This window comes from Gavia stellata, chromosome 4 (genome assembly GCF_030936135.1).
Source record: "Gavia stellata isolate bGavSte3 chromosome 4, bGavSte3.hap2, whole genome shotgun sequence".
Classification (NCBI taxonomy): Eukaryota; Metazoa; Chordata; class Aves; order Gaviiformes; family Gaviidae; genus Gavia; species Gavia stellata.
This window is the reverse complement of record NC_082597.1, coordinates 41,467,414-41,490,210: the sequence shown is the minus strand read 5'-3', so window position 1 is coordinate 41,490,210 and position 22,797 is coordinate 41,467,414. Positions and strand designations below refer to the sequence as shown.

Sequence of the window (22,797 nt, the reverse complement as noted above, 5' to 3'; positions counted from 1 at the left end):
GTGTTTTACCCAGTGAGGAGTGCACCTGTCTAAGCCACGAGTCGCCAGTTTCTCCAGGAGAATACTGTGGGAGACAGTGTCAAAGGCTTTACTGAAGTCCAGGTAGACAACAACCACAGCCTTTCCCTCACCCACTAGGCGGGTCACCTGGTCATAGAAGGAGATCAGGTTGGTCAAGCAGGACCTGCCCTTCATGAACCCGTGCTGGCTGGGCCTGATCCCTTGGTTATCCTGCACGTGCCCTGTGAGCGCCCTCAAGATGAACCTCTCCATAATCTTCCCCGGCACCGAGGTCAGGCTGACAGGCCTGTAGTTCCCCGGATCCTCCTTCCGGCCCTTCTTGTAGATGGGCATCACGTTGGCAAGCCTCCAGTCGTCTGGGACCTCCCCTGTTAACCAGGACTGTTGATAAATGATGGAAAGCGGCTTGGCAAGCTCCTCCGCCAGCTCCCTCAGTACCCCTGGGTGGATGCCATTAGGCCCTATAGACTTGTGAGTGTCCAGGTGGTTGTTAACTGCTTCCTTCTGCATCACGGGGAGTTTATTTTGTTCTCCATCCTTGTCTTCCAGCTCAGGGAGCTGAATACCCTGAGGATACCTGGTCTGGCTATTAAAGACTGAGGCAAAGAAGGCATTAAGTACCTCAGCCTTTTCCTCATCCTTAGTGACAGTGTTCCCTCCCCCGCATCCAGTAAAGGATGGAGATTCTCCTTGGCTCTCTTTTTGTTCTTAATATATTTGTAAAAACATTTTTTGTTATCCCTTATGACCGTGGCTGGATTGAGCTCTAGCTGGGCTTTCGCCTTTCTAATTCCCTCTCTGTACGACCTAACGAGAACTTTGTACTCTTCTTCAGTTGCCTGCCCCTTCTTCCAAAGGTCATAAACTCTCCTTTTTTTCCTGAGTCCCAGCAAAAGCTCCCCGTTCAGCCAGGCCGGTCATCTTCCCTGCCGGCTCTTCTTACAGCACATGGGCACTGCCTGCTCCTGCGCCTTCAAGACTTCCTTCTTCAAGAACGTCCAGCCTTCCTGGACTCCTTTGCCCTTCAGGACCGTTTCCCAAGGAACCCTCTCAACCAGTGTCCTGAACAGGCCGAAGTCTGCCCTCCAGAAGTCCATCGTAGTGGTTTTGCTGACCCCCTTCCTTACTTCACCAAGAATTGAGAACTCTATCATTTCATGGTCACTAAGCTCAAGACGGCCTCTGACCATCACTTCTCCCACCAGTTCATAAACAGCAGGTCAAGCAGGGCACTTCCCCTGGTAGGCTCCCTTACCAGCTGTGTCAGGAAGTTATCATCTTCCACACTCTCCAGGAACCTCCAGGACTGCTTCCTCTCGGCTGAGTTATACTTCCAGCAGACATCCGGTAAGTTGAAGTCCCCCACAAGAACAAGGGCTTGCGATTGCGAGACTTCTGCCAGTCGTTTGTAGAACGCTTCGTCCGCCTCTTCGTCCTGGTTGGGTGGTCTATAACAGACACCCAGCAGCATATCTGCCTTATTAGCCTTCCCCCTCATCCTTACCCATAAGCACTCAACCTTGTCGTCACAATCGTTGCGCTCTATACAATCAAACCACTCCCTAACATACAGAGCCACCCCACCACCTCTCCTTCCTTGCCTATCCCTCCTGAAGAGCTTATAACCATCTATTGCAGCACTCCAGCCATGAGAGTTATCCCACCATGTTTCTGTGATGGCGACTACATCATAGCTGTCCTGCTGCACAATGGCTTCCAGCTCCTCCTGTTTGCTGCCCATGCTGCGTGCATTGGAGTAGATGCACTTGAGCTGGGCTATCGATTTCGCACCCAACATCAGCATGCCACCCCTAGGCTCATCTCTAGGCAGCCTGGTTTCATCCCCTTCCCCCTTCAAATCTAGTTTAAAGCCCTCTTGATGAGGCTCGCCAACTCATAAGCAAGAATCCTTTTCCCCCTTGAGGATAGTTGAACTCCATCTGCTGCCAGCAGGCCTGGTGCCATGTAAACTGCTCCATGGACAAAACCCCCAAAATTCTGCTGATGGCTCCAGCCTCAAATTACTCATCACCTATGTTTTTTCCATTCTTATGAATTAGAAACCTCAGCACAGTCAAAGCCAAAAAAGGCAAGCATACCTATTTGTTCAAAAATGAAGTCTCGGGCAAGTAGATAAAAGCATTGCATCTATTTCAACAACTTCTTCATTTATATTTTATTACATGAATTTTAAACATTTCTCTGTAAGCACGTTGACATTGACATCCGTTAGCTACCAAAGATTCTGTACGTTTAATACCACTGCAGATAGAAATCACCTGTTGGCATCTCCCAGCTATGTATTTAAAAGTTCAGTGCACTGAGGTACTTAAACAGGTGAAGTTTGAGTCAGTAAAAATAATCATGTACTTAAATTCAAATACATGACTTGTTGAAATAGCTCCTGAATTGAAATCTCCATTGACAAATTATTCATTTGAATGTATAGGCCTGCACAACTCTTTCTCTTCTATTATGTTCTTACTGAAAAAAGTAGCTATTTTCGATGTCCATTGAGGGTATGCAAGTTAACAGGCCTAAAAAAACCCACTGGATATATTTTCAAACTGCCTTTCTTCCAAAATGTCTACTGCTATTTAAAAAACAAAAATTAATAGTATTATTTTTAACCATAAAATACAAGAATATCTTTACAATTGTTATTCAGCAGGAATGCTTTTAACATATTTAGATATCACTCTACACTCTAATGTTACCCATTCCAGAAAATCACTTTAGCAACACTGTTAATCTTTTTATAAACCAAATTTACAAGCTGTAAAAACTTATAAAACCTACAACCTCATAGTCATCATACTTCATAATGTCATATATCTCTGGTCACAAAGATATTCTCCCAGCCTTACCCATCACCATATGAAAATATATATGGGATGTAATTTATTCTGACATGAGACTTTCATTTCATGTTCTGTATTATATATATTTTCAATAGACAATATACAGAATAAATTCTGTGCATCAAACAATACAATTTCATTGAAGAAAAAATAAGAATACAAATTATATTCTATGTGAAGCATACAATTTAGGTTGGGTAACAGTAAGTGATGACAGATTTTACAGCACTTCAATGCTGACTTAATCACTTCACTTACTATTTTGAAGTGATTTTGGATTAGTACGGTTTTAGATGTTAAGGATTCATTTATATACAAACACAATTTACACTGTGCTGGAATTTCTCCAAATGTAAGTATCCATATTTATACCTCCCAAAATGTACAACTATTTTAAGGCATGACGTGGTGAAGGATTTCTTTGGGTTTATTTTGTCCTATTGCAAAAGAAGAATTGAGTTGGTCGGAAGCAGAACATCACCACTGAATTAAAAGACCGTTCTACTAACAAGACAGCCTCCATGCAAATTCTGATCGTTCCTAGCCATGTTTGATTTATGATAGCTGATGGGATTATGGCCTAGTTGAGGCAACCCACAATACACAAATGTGCTATTAGTAGCCATGGTACATTAATCTATGATGATGAGTGCAAAAAAATCTAAAATACTCTGATCTCAATACGTTATGGTTTTGCTCAGTTTTAGTGCACAGTAATGGGAAATTTAAGCACAAACCCATGTGCACTGATGATACACTATACCTTAATAATACATTCAGCAATGCAGTTGTTCAGAACTCTGTTTTAAAAAGCTCTGTGTCTACATAAATACAGAATATGAATGCTCCCCAATATCATCTTCTAAAATTGTACAACATTTTCAGTTTGGATAGTGAATAAAAGAAGGAAAGAAATTAACTTTTGTTAATTACATCAAGATTTAAAAGAAACATAAAGGAAGTTAATAAAGTCTGATCCAGTTGAATAAAATCTCTTAACTGAATACATTCTAAATCAGATTTATTATAATTCCAAGGCTTAAATGGGACATCACCTTTTTAAGACCAAGCAGACAGAACATTATCTTCATGTCAGAAATCATCTTTTTAAAGTGTGTGTTTTGGTGCAATCCCACTTAAAACATAAATCAAGTATGCATACTGAGGACCAAGGACAACCAGCTGGTAGTCCACAAGCAAAGTCAGGCAGTTCATATTGATTCTCAAATCTGCAACTCACCCCAGCTCCTGGCGGCTCTCCAACCACGTGCTGAATTTCTAGTCTAACAGCACCTGGGATTCCCAATCTCACTGCTCATCACAATGCATAAAAACACAAAGGGACGATGTCAAGCAAAGATTGCTGTAATAGAAAAGAGCTGCACATTCAGGTTTAAAGATGGAGATCCGAGTTCAATGTTAGAAGAGCTCCAGTGGATGTAAAAATAACGTTGAGAGCAGAGAAGGTAAACAAAAGGTTATTTATATGCTATTGAGTTCTACAACTATACTGCCTTCACAATCATGTTGGCAGGGATGCAGAACTTAACACAGTAACATAGAAAAGCTAGTATTATCCACAGAGTCATCTCTTCAGTCTACCTGGCAAACCAAATACTCAAGATAAAATTCAAGTAAATCCATAATCCCAAGTAAATCCATAATCCCAAATGTCATAATGTGGGACTTCAGGTGACATAAAGGAAGAAAAAAAAAAAAAATCCTTTTTCCTCTCTATTTTAACTGCTAAAGAAAAAATCTTTTTAAAGAATACAAATCTTAATATGCTGCTAAAACCCATCAAAACTTTATTACATTTTGAGCACATATAAATTTTAAATCTGAAGTAAATCTCAGATGATATTTTTAAACAATCAGGTACAGGATTCAGCTTCAGGTTCCAGTTAACTGGGTCTGAAAACCATAGTACACCATAGAAAAGTATCATGTACAAATGAGAAAACAGCTTGACTCAGAGGTGGGTTACCATCCTGAAATGGCACAACCAGAAAGACTAGAAAAAGATGACAGAGGCAATTAGCCCTATAATTATGACACTCAGCAACCAGTCTATAAAGTCAATCCTCCCCAGGAAAGCAAACAGGAGAAAATACTAAGATTAGATTTTGAAGCAAAACTCAGTGATTGGCATAAAGAAAAATGTAAGCTGAGGTTCTAATACTTCTTTATTACAAAACCCAACAGGTGCATCTGCCATTTGATTTTCACTACCTCCACTAAGGAAAGAAAGATAGAAAGAATCTTTACAGGTACAACTTTGTAATAGAGATGACACAAAAAATACAATCAATTCATGCTGAAAGAAATGCAGCATACTGTATTCATTTGAGAATGTATCCCCTGTAACAGATTTGTGAGAGAATAAAGAAGATGCCCTGCCTTTATTGGGGTATTCCACACACACCTCTAGAAAAGTGTCAGTCGTAAGACAAGGGGGAAATCCATGTGAGATGAATGCACAATGCAACGTCTCCCTCAGAGCAAGAGACACGGAGCTACTGACAAAACAATTAGAAACTTGCGTATTGAGGGAACACCACCAACAAATCAAAACTCATTACCTTTCTATGGCACATACATTTCACTAGCGTGCTTAGTTTAAGGAAGAACACAGTGCTAGAGCATTAAGACAGAGAAAAGACATCTTACTGAAGAGACCCACCCACATGTGGATGTTTATCTAAATTCAGTTTTATAAAGGCCTACATCAGACACGAGGATTTAGCAACTTGAAGACAAGAAAAGCATTATCCCGTCTAAGTGCTGATAGATGGATAAAGACATCTAAAAAAAGCTTTTAAATATACCTATGTGAGCGGTTCTGTATTTTAGTATCATGAACAATACCAACATTATCAGGAATTTTTCATCTTCACACAAAAAAAAGAGTAACACTGCACCACCTGGACTTGTTCATAATCCTTAAGTCAAAATGCCCTGAACCTGGATGTGCAGTGAAGGCAAATTCCTAAATAGGAGTGTTAAAATGAGTTTCAGTGAAGCTCATCAGTCTTACAGATCAAAGAATACACTGTCACAAGACTGGTTCTGCATGGAATTACCTTCCAGGCAGCAACCAGGGGCTTTCTGATGCTGAGGCCCCTGATTTTGATAACACAGATACAACACATATTAGAATCTTCACATATGAATCTTAAAGAGTTACTTTGGAATTATACTTAACTTTACCTTGCTGTACCACCTGTGACTATAACCTTCCTGGGGTTATAGTTTCATGAATATTGGCAGCAGAGCTGTCTTAAGAAGTTCTGAATTTCATCCATAGCCCAGCCCCCCATCCTCATCTCCACATTACAGTTCACTGCTTCTCAGCAGTGCAGCTAAACTGTGGGACCAGCCTGAAAAACAGATCTCTGGAAAGAAGTGGTTAAAAATAACCTCCCAAAAATCAAAGGGAAGAAGATAACTTTACACCACTGAAGTTAATGTCTTATGAAACTGCCTATAGGACAAAGTCTGCTTGCCTTTCTTGGGTCTGGTAAGAGAGTACTGCAGTGAGGATCTGTAAGTGGAGGGGGCAACTAGAAAAAGGTCAGGAGACTTGTGAAATATGGGACATCTAGCCCACAACCAGTAAACAGGGCCCATCTTCCCCATGGGACCCTCAGATAAGGGCTCAAAAGCAAGCACACTGCCCCAGTTCTCTAATTATCCACAGATCCAAACTAATCTCACGCTTGGAAGTGGGACTCCCTGTTCCCGCTCCTGATCCCATGGTACAAACACTTCTTGGTTCTATTGTCAGACTTGGCCCCATTACATGGGATAGCAGAAAGTTGGGAACTATGCCCTGGGAGAGCCTCCATAAAAGTCTGTGGCACCTGCTGACTGGAATTTTATCTATAGATAAGCATTTGTGTAGCCTTAATGAATAGGGTTACAGTCATATGCACATAAAATACAGCCAGAATAATACATATATGCGTGTGTCTATGTGTACACACGTATGGTTGGAAAGATAGATTAATGTTAAAGGAACATTCACAGAAAAATAGTTTTAAGAGGCTAGAACTACTTGTAGGAAGATTTACTTTTATTGTTTAAAATTGCATTATATTCACTTGCACTGTTTTATTTCTCCACTTTGCTATTGCAGTATTAAATTATCCTTCAGCTGAGTACTTGGATTTGACCATTTTATACTCCATATCCACAAATATCAGAGTTGCCACACAGCAGTGGTATTTTGATTGCAAAAAGTGAGCTTTTTTTTTTTTTTTAATTTTCTTTTTAAGAAATAGACTGGTAAAGATAAAACACAGTGAATTCTTCTGGGGCTGGACTTTCATCCAGTTGTCCACAAATGCAATATAAGCATTACAGAAAGCTGTCTGTTCATTGGTACTCTGAATGACTTACAGCAATTCCTGAACATCCTTCAGTGTCATCTGACAACTTTCTTATCTTTGGAAGGTTTTATTAAGAGCTACATTGTATCATAGCTTGTACAATTCAGATCCTTTTAATCACTTGGAAACTGTTGTACAGTTTCTACAGAAATACCTGGAGAAATGGCATGCAGCACCAAACTGCATTTCTAATGCATCTGTTTGTTACTGAGTAACAGCCATGCTGCTTCGTAAAATTCAATCGTCTGTGATTACCTTAAGACAGAACCAAAACTTAAAACATTTCAAGAATATGGAGAAAAGATGCCTAGGAAATCATTTTACATTAGCGGTGAAAAGACATATGATGCTTTTTTCTATGTATCTAAGTTACGTCTGACAGTCTTGTGAAGCTTTATGTATTTCCATGCCTGAGAATTAGCACACTAGGAAGAACAACTCTCAAACTAATTCTAAAGTAAGAAATACCGGAGCCACTTGTATGTCCCTCACATGAAACTGTATCATCAATACTTAATTACGAAAGGATGCAAGTTCCAACTGCCTTCTGTTTCAATACACACTCAAATTTTATCTGACAAGTGAACATTTTATGCAGGTCTGATCAGCAAAACATCTGCCTGCCTTCACCTCTCAGCACTATTTGGCTTTCAGCTGTGCCTCTAAATAGGACAACAAAACCATGGTGCTTCTCCATTTTCAAGATGCATTATGTGTAAACTGCCAGTAGTGATTACAAAATGCATAGGTATTATGACAAATATATTAATATCTTCTATAATTTCATATGAGGAATTCAACCACTGACTTTTGTTACTGCTTTAGGAGTCGCATTATAAACATAGCCATGTGTAATTAAAGTTCTGTCAAAATACCTGTGCTTTTACATCATGACTCTCAAAGGAAATCTATCTGTAAATAATGTCATAGTGTTGATGACAGACCAAAGCCCCTGCTGAATAAAATATATATAGGAGCTCTCTTGCCATGATCAGCTCCACTGACAAGTCCCCTATTGTTGCAGAGCTGAGGGATCAGTTACAAAGACACAGACTCAGGGGCTATTCTGAAATGGTTTCCAAAGGTTTATCTCAGCCACCCCGAGAGACAACAATAGCTGCAGAAACTTATGACAAGGGTCTCCAGAGTACATTTATAAGTTCTTCTCTTCTGCGCATCTTTGTGCATCTTTCCCCTTGCCTTCCCCCACCACCCACTCTGGGATTCAACTGCTCAGTAACGTACAACAGGAGAACTACGCCCAGCCAAGCCAAAGCTGAACACACCAGGAGAAAAAGGGACTTGATCTCTCGAGACTAAAATACTGCCTGAGTTTAACTTCAGTGAGGACTAGCATATGACAAGGAACATATTTTTGAGTTGAACAGTGGGAGTTGGTTTAGCTTAATACACTTTCTGAAGTGTGCTATCACTATGACAAATATGTATGTTCATGAGGACAGCTTTGTTAGAAGCGTTACTGATAAGAATCAGAGAGATCGAAAGAAAATGCAGCCTTCACAGAACTGATCCTGAATCTGGAAATGTTCTGTTTTAAATACACAAGCAGATGGCATTTAAATAAACTAGATGCAAAGAAAAGGAGAATTTATGCACAGCAGGGGAGAACAGGAAAAACAAGTTTAGCAGTATCTGCCAGAGATCTCCACATCATTTTTATTAAGTGATCCTTTTAATGTCCATATACCATTTTAAGAAGCTTGCCAGCATGCGGGGGGTGGAGGGAGCTGGTGGGGGCACGGTGGCGGTAGGGGGGAATCTACAGTGACAATTCACTTGTTTTAATGAAAGTTGTTCAGCCATCTTAATATTTTCATCTTTACACTGAAAATCGTTCGATTCCTTAATGCAAAAATGAAGTTGCTTCAGGCATGGTGCTGCAGATGTAGCATAATTCATTGTGTTAGGATATCTTTTCAGTTACAATACCCCTAGCAAAAGCAATAAAAGGTGAGCACATACATCCCTTTGAATTTCAGTAGCTTACAGAAACTAGCTAGTACAGGTGGAAGGTTTATAACTAAGCCAGCAGAATCTAGGCAGCAGTAATAGGTTTATTCAGCTCTGTAGTTATACTCTTCTTCACATCTTTTGTATGAACAGAAATCTCTGGCCTATTTAAGTCCCACTTTAATGTGCTATAATCTTTTTCAAGACACTGTCATAATCTCTTGAAAGAAACTCCTTATGCTCTTTGATGATATATGAAAATGTATCTTCTTTATGCCTGTATCTATGTTTTTTTACAGTAGAGAAGAAAAATGCAAAAGCTCATTTTATACATCTACATAAAGACTTTTAACTATTTCTAATATTCAGGACATTATCAGCAAGCGGTTACTTTTTTGTAATGCTCACTGCACCAGTAATACATAACTCTTAAGTTTTAGATTTATTAGGAAATAAGAATATTAATTGTATAGATATTTTTGTGTGTGTGTGTGTGCTTCCCTCATCTATTTTCTTTCTGGCACAAAAGATCCATAGTGAAGAAGAATGCTCTTGGTAAGGACAATTAAGGAGTTGTCCTGATCTTGGTGTTACAGTAAGGGTGAATAAGGTCAAAATTTTAAAGTATATATGCATATTTGAAGATAAACATAAGAAAATAAACAAAAGCAAATGCAAGTCAGTTTAAGTGAGTCAGTGGACAAAGTACTTTCTCATCAGTTTTGCCCAGTGAAACTTCTGTTTCTCAAAGTAACATATTTGGTGCCCTCAGAGCAGCATCTAACGGAAAACAAACTTTATCGCAATACCATCTGGAGAGCATAACAAACTACCCCAAAGAAGCACAATCCTTCCAAAACTGAAAACATGGAGAGTTAACAGGAACACTTCTCCAGTGCTGCAGAAAGAAAAAAAAAAAAAACCACCACCAACTTGTTTTCCATTCTCATTTAAGTTTAGCAATGATACTGATATGAAAAATAATTCAAATCACACATTCTTAAAACTCCTAATCAGCATAAAAATGATGTCAGCATTTTCAAAATTGCTGTGAAAACAATTGCTATCTCTGAAAAAGGAAGAATACAATGCAGTATTGTTGAAATCTCCTCTTGGTCTTATCTTTTAGTCTTTCTGCATGGAAGTTGTCATTCCAGCCATTCAGAGACTGAACAAGTGGTAGAAGTTACAGATTAGCTCTGAAACTATAGCCAAGCACCCTAAAACACTTAACTAACAACTCTTCGAACATCAGGCCTACCCTAAGAGAAGGAAGGGAGGAAGCTAGGCAAACATATCAGCTCTAAGTGCCTGGAGTGAGGGGAAGAGGCAAGAGGAAAGTCATTTAAGACTTTCTAGCCCGCCTTGACCAAGAAAATAGGCTATACTGGTGTTGCTCTGTGAGTTTCAAGCTAAATAAAATTGTGCTTCTGAAATAGGAGTCTGAACAGGCTTTGTCATGACATCCGCTCTTCCAGGGTTGGAGAGCCAATGCAGCAGCTACAGGGTTCAGCAAGCCTAACACTAGGCAGAGCTAAAACTGGTACAGAACACATGTTTACAGGCAGGACTGGAAGAAAGAGTCCATTGTAATCATTTATAGCTCTCGTTAAGACTCACTTGAACTTGTTTCTGGGTCTGTCTTGAAACTGAGTCTTCTTCATTCAAATGAAATGCAGGAGGCCAAAAACCTTTACCACAACGTTGAATGAAAAGAAAATACTACTGAAACATATTGCTGCTGCTCCAGTATGTAAAACTATCTGTTTCAATCAATTCACAACAAAAATTCTTAAGAATAAAATTGTCCTGTACTTAAACTGCACATAGGAAAAAAGGTCTGCGTGAACTAGGTTGGTGTTTGATGTAACAGTACTCTAAACTGCCACTTTTTTTTTTCCTCTTTAGCGCAATACCTTGATGTTACTGAGCTTCACAGAAAGCCTCTGCTTCACATATAAGACAGAAAAAAAAAAAAGAAGTCACCATAGTATCCTTGTTTTTTCCCCACACTTGAAACTGCAGAGTTAAATGAAAACTGGAACCTTCATGAACTGAATTCAGAATTATCTTTATTTAAAATTCGTCATATGATTATGAATAGGAACCAGATACACCCAAAATTACAGAAAGTTAAGTCGGTAAACTTTCATACTTACTCAAATGGTGTCATTATGAACATGTTACTGTTATTCTGTTAGCTCTGTCTGTGGATGTACAGATATCTTGAAGATGCTGTTTAAACACCGTTCACTGTAGAAGACTGCATAGGTGGACCATATCTTTCATCAGCAACAGTTATTTCCCTTTCCCATCAAAAGACAAGACAATCGAGCAAATTGTATAATACTTCTGTACTGTTTCAAATGTAGAGAGTATCAGGTTTCTAACTCAATTCTGAGAGAAAAAGCCATTACTTTCTCCTCAGTACTCTATTTAATTGATACAGACCACCACATTACCTACTTTCATTCAAACTAAACATTACAGGCACGATTTTTAACAGGAAAAAATTCCTAGTTTAGCACATTCTACTGCAATCCAATCTTCCTACACACTGGCCAAGGATTCACACATATCCCTCTTCATGCACACCATCTAAATCTATCACAGTATCCTCAGTGATATCATTTCTCTTTCTTCCAAACCCTTCTATATTTGTTTTTCCACCTTGCAGCTCTGACCTCCACATGCTAACTTTCACAGTGCCATACCGTGAACAGAAAGTAACTCTCCCAATATCCTAATGACATATAGCCCTTATCACATACCTATAAAAACCACAGTTCCCAATGCCTATACAAATATGAAGTTCATTGTAGGGCCAAAGCTTAAGCTTTTTTTCTACATATGCTTCTTTAAGACAAAGCTACAGTTGCTGGTGTAAAAGGTTTCAGCTGCTGGTCAAAGTCTCTGATGAACCCTCTCAACTGTCAGATCTAAAAGATTATTAACAATCTTCAGTAGCCTCTCTTAAAAAAAAAATGTTCAAAAGCTGGACATGGTAAAGAGGATTCTGGTTCCAACAATACTATTTTGCAGCAGAAATCAGTACTACCCTTCAAAAATCTGATATTCACAAGTGAACATTTCTGGTCAAGAACAGTATGATTAAGCTAACAAAAAGACAATCACTTGCAGCCCTGGAGAAGACAATCAAGGATGACAGCTCTGCTCAAGAAGAGTGAAAGAAGCTATAATGAAAACTACTTTAGCCATGGCTATCTAAAAAGTATTTTGGAGTCACGCGCTTTTAGGCATTTAACCATCTCGTACCAGGTAAAAGTTCACACAGTTTCCTGGTGATTCCCATAATTTATGTGGAGTTTCTGTGTCTGTCAAAGATCTTACCCATTTTATAAACCCTACAGAAGTATTCACCTCATCTTTTAGCCATCTAAAAAAAACCCAGCCTTTCTGTAACATATGCACCATGTCCCAAAGCAGATTCTTCAGCTGTTCATATTTCTACCTTTCAGGACACTTTCAATGGGGAATTAAAAGCTTTCTGAGAAGCCCAAGTTATTCCCAAGCCTATTCACAGCTCTCCATCACTAAACTGCCTTAGATACATCTCCTTCCCAGGCCTGTACATTGTGAAAGTTTAATGGTACAAATGACGCTTAAATTAAGCTCAGGGTTTAGAATAGAATAGTTCAGTTGAAAGGGACCTACAACGATCATCTAGTCCAACTGCCTGACCACTTCACGGCTGACCAAAAGTTAAAGCATGTTATTAAGGGCATTGTCCAAATGCCTCTTAAGCACTGACAGACTTGGGGCATCGACCACCTCTCTAGGAAGCCTGTTCCAATGTTTGACCACCCTCTTGGTAAAGAAATGCTTCCTAATGACCAGTCTAAACCTTCCCTGGTGCAGCTTTGAACCATTCCCACACGTCCACTAGATCTCTAGTGGACTATCTCACTAGATACCAGGAAGAAGAGCTCAGCACCTCCCTCTCCACTTACCCTCCTCAGGAAGCTGGAGAGAGCAATGAGGTCACCCCTCAGCCTCCTTTTCTCCAAACTAGACAAACCCAAAGTCCTTAGCCGCTCCTCATAGGATGTGCCTTCCAGCCCTTTCACCAGCTTTGTTGCCCTCCTCTGGATGCATCCAAGGACCTTCACATCCTTCTTAAATTGCAGGGCCCAGAACTGCACACAGTACTCAAGGCGAGGCCACACCAACGCTGAATACAGCAGAATAATCACCTCTTTTGACCAGCAGGTTATGCTGTGTTTGATGCACCCCAGGATGCGGTTCGCCCTCTTGGCTGCCAGGGCACACTGCTGGCTCATATTGAGCCTGCTGTCAACCAGCACACCCAGATCCCTTTCTGCCAGGCGCTCTCCAGCCACTCCTCTCCCAATTTATACTTGTGCCTGGCATTACTCCATCCTAGGTGCAGGATCTGGCATTTGGAGTTGTTAAATTTCATGCCATTAATCATTGCACAACACTCCAATCTATCTAGATACCTCTGCAAGGCCTCTTGTCCCTCAAGAGAGTCAACAGCACCTCCCAGTATGGTATCATCAGCAAGCTTGCAAAACTTGTTAATGGTTAATAAAACATTTTTTCTCTTACATAGGCAGTTCCAGCAGGAGACTCTGCCCATTTAAGGTTTGACCCATCCCCAGGAAGATCTCCTCTCCACTAAAGAAATAAGGAACCTAGGGCGATCAGCTTGCTAATTTAGACATGCCATTTGTGTGCCTGAAGTTGAATAAATCCAAGCAAAGTGCCTTTGAGTTAGGCACTGTGTGTCTGACCCTTGAGACACCCGAGTTCCTTTACACAACCCACAGTGGTTACACTAATTACATGGGTGTCTAACTACAGTACTCAGAATGAAATAAATTGAGTTGTAAAATGAGTTTTCAGAGAAACAGTAAATGCATCCCATTAACACTGCGATACTGCAATGTTGTTAAGGGGAAGAAAACCAAGGCCCAGAAACCCAAAAATCTTCATGCAAGTGGCTCGTTTATGCATCACACCTGAAGTTTTCTCAGTCGTTCATAACTGGAGCCTTATAAAGTTTCCCAGTTCCAGTACATCAAGTATTCTGGAAAAGACATTCTGTGCCCCTTTAGCAGAAACACTTGGGAAACTGGAAGACTACAAACATACGGATAACCTTGCCAACTCAGACAAAAGACTGCCTAGCTCAGTATTCTCCTGTCCAACAGCAGACACAAGCAGATGTTCAGGAAGGAGTAAGACCAGGGAAGTATAAATAGCATTCTCTTGAGCATTTCCTAGCTTCTATTTTCAAACTATGGGATTTCTTCCCGTGGAGCACCTCTCCAAGTACTTGTCCATGTCCTTCTTTGTACCTGTATAATCTTTTGCATCTACAATCTCTTCTGACAAGGAGTTTCACAAATCTACCACCTACTGCAGTAACAGTGATCTTTTCGTGTTCTCTGCACCTGTCTCCTAACCTCACTGGGTGGCCCTTGAGTCTTGGTTGGAAAAGGCAGTCAGCCCCTCCACCCCAAATCATTCACAACTTAAGAGTCACAACTGTCCACACATAAAGAGTGCTTGCTTACCTAATCACTCCCCATAGGGTAACTATTCCAGTCTCAAAGATCCTCATAAGAAAAAGCTCTATGCCTACAAAAAAATATTTTTGTGTATTGCAAACTGGATTAAAAATAAATATGATACAAATACATAAATATATTTTATATTCACCAGTTACAGAAACACAATTAAAAACCCTACTGCATATCTTTTTAGAATTCAATAAAACCCAATGCTTTATCCACCCCTCATTTTAACTAGTTTTTATAATGATATTATAGTCTAGGAAAAATCTGGTTTTTTTAAAGACCTGAGTTATTTTTCAGAAATTAAATTAATACAAAAATTATTAGTTTAAAACCCTACACAAGCACCTTCCAGTTCAGACTATGATGTGGGACAAAAGCACATACCTACAAGCTAAGTAGAACTTTTAACTGTGGAAATTGGTTATTCAAATGAGAAAAATCCCCAATTCACATTCATCACCAGAATTCACATCAACTGGCAAACAAATCTACTGTTCCAGTGCATTCAGAAGTCAGTACAGGCCATATAAGACCTAAAATATCTTAAGTCATTGGGTGACAAAAAGGTTCCCCCAGGCTCTCCACAGTTCCCAATAGCAACAGAGGCTGCCAAGACATCAGAGGAGCCCACAACAGGCAATGGCAACCACAGACATCTGACTGCATGTAAGTACAGTAAAAGAGTCTGATCAAAAACAGTCAAGTAGTCAGGAGCGTCAGGAGAAAGTGGTTCCTGTAGAGAACACTAGCTGATTTATTACAATCTCAGATGAGGAGCACTAGTTTCAAATGCTAAGGATCCGTGGAAATGGACCTCAATGACAAAAGAAGTGAGCAAATGAACACAGGTCCCTCCGATATAACAACACATCTGAAGCATCTGATGGTCCTCAGATACTCCTACCACATAGAGTTCAAATGGATGACCACATAGTCAATGGAAATGCTTCACCAAGGATTGCAGGTCCCTTGTCCCCACACGCACATCCCAGCATACAGCACTGACACATATTGCTCAGCAGCTCATACAGCACCTGCATAGTAAGCTGGTGAGTATTTCGAAAACAGAATTCTTTTGAAAAAACAAAATGTATTTTCAAACAAAATAATTACATTTGGTTTAGTTCACTCCTGTTAGAACTAGACAAAATATGAAACAATGTTTTTCATTTTTTAAAACATCTACGTTTGAAACAGGACATTTTCTACAAAACTGACACTGTCATTAAAAAACTTTTTAAACTACATTTTTCAATTTTCACTCCCACTTGAAGGCATTTCACATTTCATTTATAAATAAAATGAAAACCTCCTAAAATGTCCCACACAGAAAATTCTGATTTTTCTTAAAACCTTAATGAAGTACACAATCCTCTGCAGTGGTGACAGCAGCATATCAGGGGATAGTCCCAAGGCTTCAGAGAGCACAAGCACGTTTTCTGAATCAACACATCCTCTTCCCTCAGAAAATTGTTTAAAACTACTGCAAAATCACTATCATAGAAAGACTTTTTAAAACATTTTTAGTCTTTCAATTCACCCATCAGACTATTGTCCCTAACCTTCCATTTTTCTAATTAAAAAAAAATTAAAAAAATATTCAGCACTCCTTCAGATTAAAGATACTAGCACGTTCTTAAACATAGTGATCTTAGTGTTCTGCTGAACTGGGAACAAACATACCTGTGTTCATATGCAGATCAAATTTTCAAAAATATTTACGTCATAGAAAATTTTGACATTTTCCTTATTATATTTACATTAAACAAATTTAACCTTATTATAGCATAACAAACTTTGCAAACTATTTCCTATAGTGTCATTATAGAATAATGAAAGTTTTCAAGCTGTTTTTCGTATTAACTCAACAATTTTACTACAAATACTTGATGAAAAAATACAATTTTAGTTGCGACTATTCCTCCTGTTCTATTCCAAAGAGATCCAAACTGGAACATACTAATTTCCAATGAGATATTCTTAAAAGATATGCCACAGCATAATGATAACGCATATAGCATGTTGAATTGAAAGACCCTATGTTGCAATTGTGAAAGATATACCGAAGCAGATACAGTCACTACTGCCTGCTGCTACCTGGCATCCTCAGTAAACTACCTGAAGTAATGATCGGAGTCCCACTGTTCATCCTTTATATTCATGGAGGTTTTGATTATTTTTTTCCTTCTAAATTTTTGGCACCAGTAATTCTATAACTTCCTTTATGAAATCATCATTACATACCTGAAGCCAGGTATGAAAGGACACACACGAAGTCTGATGCATGTGCCATGTTTAACCCATCTGCGTATTTCTCCAGGAGAACACTGCCTGTAACCCATCATTTAAAGACGACAAGAAACAAATGCCACAACATTCTTATAAAAAATTCATGCAACACCCTCATCTAGCAACATCAATTACTTTATCTATCTCCTACACCGTTAGCTGTAAGACTAATAAAGCTACTCAGCAGGCAAGGGATTTAATGAAATATAGTCTGAGTTCCTGGGAGGATCACCTGTGGTTCCAACTCTAACACTTCTGATCAAATACAAGCTCCCTTCCTGCTGCTGAGCAATAGGCTTTTCTGGATCTTAAACAAACATGCTCTGAAAGAGGGAAAGTGTAATAATACGGTGTGAAGTATTCAAGTGTGTAGGTGAACAATTGATTGTGGTGAAAGAGAGGAGGAGAAGAAACTATTTAAAAATAATAGAAATTGACAGCTTTTACGTACAGGTCACTTGAGCAGCAAAACAAGTTCACAGCAATTCTTTCAATAAGCAACAATACAATTAAGCATATGTACTAATCATCATTAATAATCCACATAAGCCAGCATAAAAAAATACTGCCTTGCACTGTTACAGGTTCCCAGTTTCCACAAATATTTTCAATTCTGTTCCCCATGTAAGGCTGAGGCATCAAGATACAAATATTACAGAACAAACATCTCCTAGTGGCTAGTAAGGACCAAAATAAACAGCATCAAAAAAACCCCAACCCACTTAACAGTGAAAGGTCTCAAGTTCTCTTCCTAGAGTCCCACTTTCTAACAAATTTAAGTACTGTCTGCTTTCTGCTGCTTTCGGTGCAAGGCTGAAAAGGGGACAATTGGACTTCTCTTCCTCTGCAAGGAAGAGATGAAAAATTCCTTACTTATTGATCCTTCTAAACAAACATTCCTTCTTAACCCAAATATTTCTTACCTTGAAAACCAGTACATTTCAGTCTTATATTTCCTTTAAAAAAAACTGACTTAATCTCCCATCTCTGGGTGAACTTCATGTTCTAGGGGAAATCTTACCTAATTTTGGCAGGGAATAGGGCACTTTAAAATAATCTTCATAAAATTCAATGAGTCTCCTTGTAATATTTAGAGCATAGTCCCCCGATCCTCTTCGGATTGCATCAGGCCTTGCATATAACCGTACCTGTTAAAAAACAAAGTGAAAGACTGATCATTTCAGCATCTACATTTTAAAGATATCCTACCTGCAGAGGTGAACTATCCTAACGTTATTGTGAGGTGGCAGAATTATTCTCTTAAAGCCAAATGTGACTGTCATACGTTTGTCAAAACACATCATAGCTGAAAAACAGAACTTCCACAATTAAGGTTACAAAGTTGAGAAGTCACAATCTCCTACTTGTTTGTGTTGCCAAATAAAAGACTTAACACTCCTTGCATCAAAATAAATATTCAAAGAAAAACACTTACATGTGTTTGCTAGAGATATGATGGGAGAGTGGATTAGTATAATGGTTCTCTGCCTACATTGAATGTAGGCAGGATGCAGTGGCTCAGTAGGACAGAAGTTCACGGTTTGTTAAAGGCACATTATATCGAGCCCTGAAAGTCTTAGTAGACTGTGGACTAAAAAAAAACCTAATCGTTCTCCTTTCTTTTCTCTGGCAGTGTCACAGTTACCCTCAACGAGCTATGGAAGACTCCAAAACCAGCCATTTATAAGCTCATTCATGTACACAAACAATTAACATTCCTGAAACCTCCATGACTGCTTCAGGCCTCTGTTTTCAGAAAGCAGTAAGTTAAAGCTGTTTATACAAGCCACAGACTGCTGTGTTCCGTATAAAACAGCTCACATATCTGACTACATGGAGCACCCAAGTGAACAGAACTCACCTTCATAATTCAACACTCAAGTGTGACCAGCTTCCCTCCCCATCAACGAGGCAACGGAAAGCACCATGAGGTTATTCATTATTCCCTGCCCTCACAGGCCTTAATGCTTGCTTAGTGCAAAGATGACATACAGCTAATGGGAACTGTTAATCAAGAAGGGGATAGAAAGGAGAAACACTTTTCACTCTCCCTCCTCATGTGCAGTCCGATAGACATAGTCAAGGGGAAGCAGTGTGTGCTTTGTCTCTAGTGGCTGTGGCAGAAGGTCTCTCCCTGAAGTACATAATGACCTGGTACAAACGAGGCTCTTCTAAATGTCAGTCCTAATAATAATATCCGACTCACTAATACTTTCTGTGGTAGGATTGAATCCCAGCCAGGGTTCTGAGGAAAGCAGTAGGGTAGAAATCAGAAAATATCAATGCAAACATGAAGCAGAAATACCAGTTTGGAAATGTTTCTAAATGCTCTATTCTGGACCAAGAAAAGCCAATGGGATTTTCAGCTTCAGTGAAAGCATTACCAAGTATTGCTTTATTGCTCTCTTCCTGAACCAGTTCAGTTACCTGAGTGGAAACGAGATATCAAACCTCAGTACGCTGTACCTGTCAGTTCTGGTTTAACCCACTATCTTTTTGTTTTCAGTATTCAGACACATTGTTCTCCTTTGTTACTATGTCCATCTGTATATTTTCATCTTTGTGTTGTATTAGACTCGGTGCACAATCAACCATACATAGTTACCACTTGTAATATAAAACAGATAACACTGTAACCTAATGAGACATGTAATAAAGCAGACTTCTCATAATCACCACCTGAAAGCATATAAACCATTACCTGAACACTTCCAAGTCACTATTTTTGTTTATCACTTCCTTTCAAAGTTAACAGTAACATGCACATTAAATGTTCCTTTATCCGTTAACTAAACATATTTTTTAACAAAATAGATATTAACCACAGAGATCCTAATTCAAACATCTCAAAACCTTTAGTTTATGGAAGGATGGTAAGAATCACAATTAGATTTGTGATGAACACTGTTTTGTATCATTAAACCTTTATACACAATTTTGCATAATTGCTTTACTGGCACAGTTGACTGTATCAGCAAATTAGGAAAAAAAGAGTCAGCCAACCAAGTATGCAAAAAATCATTCAATTTGACAGTGGCCAAATGTGTCCATAATAAGGAATAGGACAAGAGAAGGGAAGAAAAAAAAATAGGTACATACAAGAAAAATCAAGATTCAACTTACTGCATTACAATGTGTGTCTTTTGGCAAATGCAGAAAAGGCATTTAATGGTGCCCGAGATGGAGCCCAGGTACCAAAGCTCAAAAACCGCAATGCTGCAAACTTTCATTTGCCACCTGCCTAATGCTGAATACAGTTTTATTTTGCCTGTAAAGTTTCCCTGGGTGCCTCTCTGCCTGCCTAGAACAGCTCTGGACTGCCAGGGCTGCATAACTTACACCGAGGTCACCCCTGAGCTGGAAAACAGTTCAGAAATTACCCGTGCCTTTGCCCAAGTCTCTCAGGGGCTTTGAGGCAACAGGCATTGTCGAAGCACACCAGCCATCTTCAAACGTTGGGTCTCCTTCTGCCTTTCACCCAACAACCACTGAACATGAAATGTATAGAGGAACCTTAGAGGCACCATCGCAGACTTATCCCTGGCCTCAGCAAATTCCTTCTTGGTTAGCAGAGGGCTACCACAGGGGACAGTCTGTGACACTCTGCCTGCCTGGCTGTTTTGGATGACACCTTCTCAGGTGTCATTCATGATATAAGGAGCTTGGTTCAGAGTTCAGTCTAAAGGCTGGCACCTATAAGCTTGAAATTGAAGCCCATTAACTTTCACACACCGATGTCCTTTAATGTGTATGGGCTTTCCTTGTCCATGTTTTACCTCAAAGTCCATAAAATGGGTATTATACTATTTCCTTAGCGTATATGAACATTCTGAGTGTTAAGTAATAAAGACTGTAAAGTTTTCAGACACTACTCCAAAGAGGAGCTTAAGTAAATAAAACAGAATGAAGATCAAGACATGACAATTTTTTTGTTTGTTTACTGCTTTCATTTCAAAAGGCAGATAGGTTGTGTTACTTTATAACTATGTTGGACTGCACAATAATGCATAATTATTACATACTTTCCCACAGGCTCTTTGATCATGATACTAAGAATTCAATTTTAAATTAATTTAAATAAGAGAAAGAACAGAAAATCTTCTGCAGGGTCGGACCTAAATATAAAAAAAAGTGGTATGCGTTCTCCTGCAAAAGATAAATAGGTTTCTAGCTTAGGTGCATAATTCATCACTCCCTGCAATGGCACCTACTGCCCTGCAAATATTAGCAAAGCTCTTTTTCACCATCTTTGCAAGATTAGGTTATACTATTATTTTCATGTAAGAAAGTAGAGAACAAAGAGAGACCGAGACTAATTCTAGGTGCTTGCCTTGACACCCCTCAATGTCAAGTATACTTAACAGTTTTATTGCACACACTTAAAGCACTGTTCTTATTGCAGTGGTGAACACTTTATACAGCTTTGAGTCTGGTCACAGGTGCCTTAGTTTGAGTATTACGAAAATCAGTAACACACGATTAGTGACTAAATGAGACTGTGTCAGATTATGTGATTTGCTCGGCATCTCATAGCAACTCTGGTGGCAGAGGCAGGGAGGGAATTCAAAGATGGCATTCAGCCTCACGGCCACCTGACAGCCTGCACCACACATCTTCCATGTTTGGGAATTAAGTTAAGGACTGTTCAGACAACAGGCATATTGCCAGCAGCACACTGGTGTTGTCCTGATGTAGCATAGTGTGTCTAAATGACAAAAACACTGGAAAAATATTATGAGGGATCATATTAGTAATGACGCTGTCATAATACCTACGAATATAACAAAGTTCACACAGTCAACCTAAATTCTGGGGTTTTTTCTTAACTCCTTTGCACCTATATTTGCAACCATTACCAATCTTTCAACTGAAGTTCTGACTACTGAGAAAAAAAAAAATCCAAACCTCTCATTTCTCTCTCAGATGGAACCAGACTGATCACCTCCTTCCTATCACAAGTTTGAGTAACTAGGTTTGCACCTTCAGTCCTATAACCCAGACCTCCCCTTTGACATTTATAAGATGCTTTTGTTCTTACACCACACAACCACTGATGGAGGAGACCAGATACACTTTGTTAGAAATCTTTCACTTTGGTCAACAGCAAAGCAAGAAGTTATTAGAGTTCCTAAATGAAATCACTGCAATGTGTATTTTCTCATTCTTTTCTAAAGTGAGCAAAAATGTGAGTTGTTTCCCCTTGTTTCCTTTCCAGAAACCCTGGGCTATTTTCATTAGAACTTTAAATAAAGACAATACAATAGCCACACTCAGATACCACCACAAAAAAAATCATCCTGAAGGATTAATTTAAAAATACTAGTAACCTAACTCAAGTTCTTAGAATGACTTTGGCAGCATTATCAGATAAAATACTAAAATATTCCTGAAACTTGTATGATAAATTCCATGTATTTGTTATAAGTGATCAATAGTCTACTTTTCTATAGTTAGTCAAAAGTATTCACTGTACAAAAAGTGTATTTTCACAAATAATTTGTACATATTGCAACATTTTCTGTAATCTCTCTTAATATTTCAGCATTTGTTACATAAAATAACTCAAAGTAATTTAAAAATATTTGTAATACCAAGTTGCCAGAACAGATGAATGTGATTGTAAAATGAGAGCTGTTTCCCATAGTGAGGGACAGTTGTGATATACGCTAAGAAACACGCAACAGATTTAGAACAAACCAC

General features: G+C 39.0%; 1 protein-coding gene across 1 annotated transcript in view; it reads right to left on the bottom strand.

The window, feature by feature from the left end:
- The window catches only part of TRHDE (thyrotropin releasing hormone degrading enzyme), a 211,988-nt gene that overhangs the window by 153,473 nt on the left and 35,718 nt on the right, over positions 1-22,797 (bottom strand). The window contains exon 3 of the mRNA XM_059817016.1: positions 18,119-18,245. Within this exon, the coding sequence (XP_059672999.1) occupies positions 18,119-18,245 (127 nt within the window). The remainder of the gene's footprint in view (positions 1-18,118; positions 18,246-22,797) is intronic.